Consider the following 7,375-nt stretch of genomic DNA (forward strand, 5'->3'; position numbering starts at 1 on the left):
ATTGTAACTGTGAGTGCCCACAAACTGAGGCCATATGATGATGCGCGTGCGGGGTCCGTGTGTATGCTTAATCCCATTTCCTTATCCGGGGTTCGTCTTGGAGGCGCGCCATTGGTCGGCTGCCGTCACGTGGCTTCTTAACTTTGTTCACTTGACAGAAAAGTAGGAGGGTTCAACGGAACAGGAATGACCGAAGAGTAAAGGGATGAGATATAAATTTTAGTTATATATTTTCCGAGTAGGTGCAATTCCACAAAAAGACTGAAATTAATGGCCATGAGCTCCTATTTGATCAACTCCAACTATGTGGACCCGAAGTTCCCACCGTGCGAGGAATACTCACAGAGCGACTATCTGCCCAGCCACTCTCCGGACTATTACAGCTCCCAGAGGCAGGAGCCTGCTGCCTTTCAGCCGGACTCTCTCTACCACCACCATCAACACCACCCACAACACCAGAGCCACCACCAGCAGCGAGGCGAGCCGCCGTACACCCCGTGCCAGCGTCCGGGGCAGCCTGCCTCGGTGGTGATGTCTCCTCGGGGTCACGTCCTCCCCCCAACCGGGCTGCAGACTTCCCCCGTCCCGGAGCTGAGCCACCGCTGCGACTCGTTGACACCCAGCCCGCCTCCGCCTGCGTCTTGCGGCCAAACGCCCCACAGCCAAAGCACGTCATCCCCCACGAGCACTCGTAAAGACCCCGTAGTCTACCCGTGGATGAAGAAAGTCCATGTAAACATCGGTAAGTGCTGCATGGAAACTTCTTCCTCTCTCTCCACCCCGCTCTCTCTCTCTCTCGCTGCGCCTTTGTGCCTGCAGTTGGCTGCCGTGCAGTCAGCTAGGTGTCCACCGTCAAAATCTACGGCTTCCCCTCCTTGTTTTCTGTTAGAAGTTGAAGAGTAGCCCTTGGGTCAAGATTTACGATCGTCTGTTTGCAGGGCCAATATAATTACACCCACCATAAATTTTTATTACACCTCTCCGCAGAGGTGCATTTTGAAGTCCGATCTAAGGCTCGTCTGCTCTAATTCCTCGCCTTATGACAACTCAGACCGAGCACATAAGTTAGATTTTATGCTTTGGTAATTTGATTTTAAGTGGTCGGGTTGTATAAACGGTGTACTTTACTCTGTCGAGCCTTTCTTCCCCACTCGTTGTTCCAGGGGTAAGAAAGTTTTATGGCAGCTGAAATATTCATGTTTATGGAGCCGGCCGTAAAACACTAATGTAAAACCGAATAGCTCCAGTCTATTATGGCTTCTCTGTAATGTTCTAATAGACTTGCTGCCTATTGCGTATTGGGATTACCAGAGCGCATGTTCGCGGGGCGACAAAATGTCCCTTTTGTAGAGACGACGTAATGCATTCACTCCACCGGGCTGTTAACTCGGTAAGAAAACCTTATACTTTCTTGCATTTACTCTTTGCACAGTTACTTTAGCTGTCACGTCTTTGGAGACACCGGACTGCCGGTTGGAGGTTTTGGTCGGCCGTTCAGTACCGTCGTATAGCTGCACCCGCACCCCCTTTATTCTCAACCAGTTCATACATGCTGCCATCCTTGCGTAGTCCGTGAAATCCTTGCGTAAGATCATTGCAAGAAAAGGTTGCTGCTCCGAACCTCTTTTCTCGCCGCTGCTTTTGCTATCATATGCCTAGCCTAACTCGAGAGTCCCGGTCGTGCGTGCACGGACGTGTCGGGACAGCGTGATTTTTCAAGCATTGGGAAATTTGCTCTCAAATCACAACATTTGGACACCAGCGTCAGGCTGGCTGCTGGGAGGATTCACACCACCGCAGGGCCTAAAATGACACCTGACAACATGTGCTCACTGAAAACGCAACAAACAGCATACACTGCATAATTGTCGTAGAAGAAAAGATTACCATCAGTAAAGGGTCTGCGAGGTTACAGCTATTTTCTATTCTGTATATTCAGTAGGTGCAACCGTGGTGGCCATCATTTCCCTTCGTTACATGCTCATAATGCACTTACATTTTCTTTCTGATGGTCTGTTTTCAGTTTTGCAAGTTAACAATAGACTGTTCCATCCTCTTTAATGAGCAATTAATCAACAACAATAAGTCTATGTAGCCAATAGTATACTAACAACGCCTGTCTGTTTTTCTACAGTAATGTTACACTATTGTGAATGTGAAAGCAGTGATTATGTTGTATTATACTGCGACCAACGTATTTACTTTATTATTATTATTATTATTATTATTAAGCTATTAGCCTATTAGCCTATATTGCTGTATTTTGGAGGGGTTGTATTGTGGTTGTTGTATATTTTCTTGAGTGGTAAACGTCGTGATGCTCATATGTTGCCATTGTTGTCCCACAGTGAGTTCAAACTACACAGGTGGTGAGCCGAAGCGCTCGCGGACGGCCTACACGCGCCAGCAGGTCCTGGAGCTCGAGAAGGAGTTCCACTACAACCGGTACCTGACGCGCAGGCGCAGGGTGGAGATTGCGCACACGCTGTGCCTGTCAGAGCGGCAGATCAAGATCTGGTTCCAGAACCGGAGGATGAAGTGGAAGAAGGACCACAAGCTGCCCAACACTAAGGTCCGCTCCGGGACAAACAACAACACAAACTCCCAGTCTCTAACCGGGCCCCTATAGCCCGGTTATTTGGCTCTTTGTCTGATTTTTGCCCAACCCTGGTTCCCAAACTGAGCGCCAAAGCGGCGGCCACGCTTGTAACCACCGAAACCTGCACTTTGGACCGGAATAACGCCTTTTACTCTGGAGGGAGGGAGGGATGTCATTGCCGCCTGATCGGTCCTGATGCTGTGCTGATGTTACACTCTTATATGACGTGATGACGTGGGAGGGGTGAAGGGGGAGATCTCCCATTCATAAAAAATGAAATGAACAAAAGTAGGCATTCCCTGCCCATCTCCGTCTCCCTGCTCTTAATATTTCTGTGTTTTAATACTCCTCACCCTCGCTTCTTCTCTGTGACAGAGCATGAGATGGTATAGGCTGAGGATAATATGGCCGCGTGCGTGTGGTTTATTTTTTTTCACCTGAGACTAGTATTTTGTGTGCTGAAGATGGATCCTGGTTTTCATCTTTAATCATGCCATGCTCGGGCCCCATTTGTCATTGTTTACTCTGCGGGGACAAAGCAAAGGGGTGAACCGCGGCTCTGCTCATTACCCCCCCCCCCCCCCCCCCCCCCCCCCCCCCCCCCCCCCCCCCCCCCCCCCCCCCCCCCCCCCCCCCCCCCCCCCCCCCCCCCCCCCCCCCCCCACCCCAATCGCACACGCACGTGTAATAAATGGAACTCTCGTTCTGTCGAGAAAAGTATTCTTACAACCCGCCACAAACACACACACACTACACACAAACCAAAACCACACATGGACATACCCGTCCTTATAGAAGCCTACTTAAAATAAATAAAATATAACATCCGGTGTGATCCAAAACGACACCAGGCAGTTTTCTGTCTTGCTGTTATAATAACAACTGTTGGTATTTCTGTTTTGTTTAATGACAAAATATAGCTTTTTACATTTTAATTATTTTTGAATTCAGTGTTGACTGTAAAGAGAATGGCAAGGAGTGTCTGTGTTGTCCGTTGATGTTGTAACGTTGTATACAGGGAAGCCGACTGACAGGGTGATGCAAGGGAACTCGAGTTAAAGTTAAATGATGACATGTTCCACTCTGCGTACCAAACAGGGTTGATAAAGCTGGCTGAACAAAGGACACTAATATTCAAACCAAAATCCCGGTACACTGCTCAAAAACACAGTATAAACGCAGCACTATACGATGTACTACCTATTACCTCAGTTGTACTTATATATATATTATATATATTTTTATTTTTTTGGTCATCTTAGTTTTTCTTGCTAGGTCAATGAAGTGACAGCTTTTCAAGCTTTTATATTTTTGAAATTGTTATTATAATAATTATTATTATTAGCCTTCCTGCAATACAAAAGGCGCTGTTCATTTAAATGTACGTGGAAATGTAAAAATGTAATTTAATTCTAAGCGATTGTTCCAGCCAGGGACATTCAGAAAAACAAGGAGCCTTTTATTGCATGTCGTAATGGTGTTGATTTCCTTTTCTATGTCTCTCTCGCTGTCCCTCCTTTCTCCGCACATTAACTGCGCGCACATTTCTTTTTCTCCTTCTCCTCCTTCCCTCTGTTCGGTCCCCTTGTGCCACTCTTTAGATATTTTATTCTCCAAGTGTTCTTTAATTGCTGTTATTTTATTTACATTCCAAAGATCAGTTCCTGTCGTTATTGACGATGATGATAATAATAACAATGGTGGTATTGTTGAACATGTGTCACCTCCTCCGAAATGTCTCTGCTTATGCCTCCTCAGTGTCTACCTTCCTATTATTTGTAAATAGTTCATAGAAATTTAAATAAATGGCTAAAAAGTTATTTCTCTCATCCTCTTCTCTTTTATTTCTTCTCTCCAAATCAGGATTTGTTCAGTTTCTTCTAAATGTCCTCGCATAGAATTAAATATGAAATACGCGTATGAAATCGCCCCGTTTTAATTCAAAAAAATGTGTTTAATAGGGCCTATATGTAAATATATGTATATATATATTTATATACACACACACACACACACACACACACACAAGGGTATATGTTTATGTGTTTTTCTAAAATTGTAAAGAATAATTTCCATTTCGCCTCCACTGCAGATCAGAAATACCCAAAACTCTTCCTCCTTTCTCCTAACAGTGAAATATGTATTTAAAGCATATACATACTATATACACCCGCTCCCGCATGCGCACACAATAAATAATTTGATTTAATTTCAGTGTTGGTTTTGCGTACAAACGCGCAGAGACCTGTCTTGAGAAATCAGCAGCCTGCTATGATTAATCTGTCCCGGCCATGAGTGATCTTGGTACATTACGTCCTGTAATCTCGTTTTAAATCACAAACCCTCCCTCCGTTTCACTCCCGTTCTCCCGTTAATTTAACGGCTGCTCAGACGCGCTTGCACCGGCCCGACACAGAGTATGAACCCCCCCCTCCTTCCTCTTCTGATTCTGAAGAGAGAGAAAAAACATTAAATAGTTTCTCGGTTCGTGGTCTTTTAATGCTTTAATGAGTGCATTTTTGCACAACAGTTTTTTTTTTGTTCCCCTATCGGTGTTTTCTGGACCGGTGCTGTGCGCACATGTGTGTTTTATTTTTTTATATATTACAAAAAGGGAGCGGGCCGGCGCCATAGCTCAAACCCTGACAACCAAATAGATAATCAACAAGACGAATGGCTTCTTTTGTAAGGCGCGGCTCCCGTATTAATTTTCATTTTCTTTTCTTAGAGCAGGTATCGAAAAATATAGAGCAAGAGGGGGGGGGAGAACGAGAAAATAGCATTCCTCTCAATGAACTTTAAACAAAAAAAGTGTGCCCTCCCAAATTGGTCCGCTCGTATTCCTCGGCCCAGAGAAGATTCCCTATTACTTGTCGGTTGATTTCTCCCTGGGCCTCTTGCCACAGAGACTCCCTCGGCCCATTTATCTGTTTTCTTCCTGTTTATGAAAGGCTGCTCCAGCGCAAACACCGCCCTCCTATCAAACTGTACACCTAGATGTGCTCAAACACACACACACACACACACACACACACACACTGCGCCAAAATAATAAATCTTTACACTGCGAGCATGTAAAACTACATTTTCAAACATTTCACTGTTTCATTACTGCAAAAATCAATTTCACTGTTCTGTTTCCACTCTGCTTCACAGTGACTACAGTGTGTTTGCACTCCATTGTAATGCTTTTCCAGAATGTGCATTCATTTCTATATATATTTATATACATATATTCTTATATGGTGAACACTTTTAGGTTTTAGACGCCTCCTAAACACACACAAACCACAAGATAATATTCGTGTCCTATACACCAATTGTCCTATATTGAAGCATCTAAACAGACCCCCTTTTACAATTTCCACGCACATATGTGCCTCCACAATAACCCCTAAAGCCCCTGAGCGCTTGCAGTCCGAGTGGAAATAAATGAATTTGCGCGCAGGGTGACACCGTGCACAATAAAATCCACCAAGGAATCCTTATTCTTTTTTTAGCCTCCATTATCAGTCGGGGCCTTCTGCTGCTACTGTGAATGGGAGCAGATTTTGTGAGGTTGACCGCCACCCCCACCCCCCTACCCCTCTGAAAAAGTTCACCGGGTAGAAGGGACGACACCTCAAGAAAAATGCGAGAATTATACAAGGAACAATCATTAATCACTTGTTCTTCTTTAAACACTTCTTCTCCTTCTCTATTGTCATCCGGCAGCCACACACAAGACCCCTTCTGCCAGGAGAGAGAGAGAGAAAGAGAGAGAGGGCAAGGAACAGAGAGACAGACAGAGGAGAAGAACAAGAAGACGTCTTGGAAGACACCCCCTCACACACACACACGCACGCACACGCACACGCACACAAACACACGCACACACACATAAACAGTCACACATACACCTCCCCTTTCCCAGCCATTAGCAAGCTATTTTTTTTTTTACACCCCACAAGTATCCTACCATTGAAAAAAACTTTTTTCTTCCTCATTGGAAAAAAAGAAAATCCCTTCTAAGAAACTCCAACAAATCAGTCAGAGAGCCCTCACGACAGAAGAAGATGGCCCAGAAGTCGCTGAAAGTGTTGGCGTCTAAGGTAAGAGGCCTGGGAACTTCATTTTCTCTGTACTTTTCTGTCTTGCTGCTCTGTGTCTGACGGCTCGGTGGCGTTTTTATGGTTTTATTGCCCCCAGCGCATTTGGCGAGGTCAGGCGAAAGGGGGCATTTATGGTCTTGGGATCTTTGATTTTAGCGCAGGGACTTTTGGAGATTCGTGTTTGTGTTGGAAGGTGTGTGTCTGTGAGTGTGTGTGTTTGCCTGCAGCATCAGCCACAAATGACAAGCTTGTGTTGTACTTCTTTCTCCTGGGTTTGTGCCTATGTTTCCGTCCCCCTTTGCTGCCCTGGTGTCACTTCTACGTCTGTTTGTCACTCAGAAGGCCTGCCACCTCTTGGGCATCTATCGTGCGTAAATTGTGCCACTGTCCGTCTTTTACGCATATGATTTGGATGTGTGATTATCATGAAACAGTTAATTTTTAAGTTTTCTTTCACATTAAGGTGTATTGTAATTTATAGGGTGCATGTAAAGCAAATGGACAATACATTTAACACACTCGCCTATGCAGAAAATTCAGACAATTCTCGCGCTAATATATGACAGAATGGCCCATGTGAATAATTTCTGGTTCACTCGGAGCTTATTATACATTTATTTTCGGCTATGTTTCTGTGGTTATAAAGTGTTGCTAGGGCCTATAGCTTTTAATGAGATACTGTGTG

The 7,375-nt window shown here is 44.9% G+C and overlaps 2 protein-coding genes across 4 annotated transcripts in view; both read left to right on the forward strand.

The window, feature by feature from the left end:
* hoxb4a (homeobox B4a) overlaps positions 1 to 4,419 on the forward strand; it is a 5,662-nt gene extending 1,243 nt beyond the window's left edge. Inside the window, exons 1-2 of the mRNA XM_034894487.1 lie at positions 1 to 742; positions 2,349 to 4,419. The exon at positions 1 to 742 is cut by the window's left edge and continues 1,243 nt beyond it. Of these exons, the coding sequence (XP_034750378.1) occupies positions 271 to 742; positions 2,349 to 2,629 (753 nt within the window). The 5' untranslated portion in view covers positions 1 to 270 and the 3' untranslated portion in view covers positions 2,630 to 4,419. The remainder of the gene's footprint in view (positions 743 to 2,348) is intronic.
* Positions 1 to 7,375, forward strand: part of hoxb3a (homeobox B3a) — an 86,558-nt gene that overhangs the window by 39,577 nt on the left and 39,606 nt on the right. For all 3 annotated transcript variants that reach the window (XM_034894474.1, XM_034894475.1, XM_034894472.1), the window contains one exon: positions 6,314 to 6,690. The gene's annotated coding sequence lies outside the window, so the exon portion shown is untranslated. The remainder of the gene's footprint in view (positions 1 to 6,313; positions 6,691 to 7,375) is intronic.

The sequence above is a fragment of the Etheostoma cragini genome, chromosome 15, assembly GCF_013103735.1.
Source record: "Etheostoma cragini isolate CJK2018 chromosome 15, CSU_Ecrag_1.0, whole genome shotgun sequence".
Classification (NCBI taxonomy): domain Eukaryota; kingdom Metazoa; phylum Chordata; class Actinopteri; order Perciformes; family Percidae; genus Etheostoma; species Etheostoma cragini.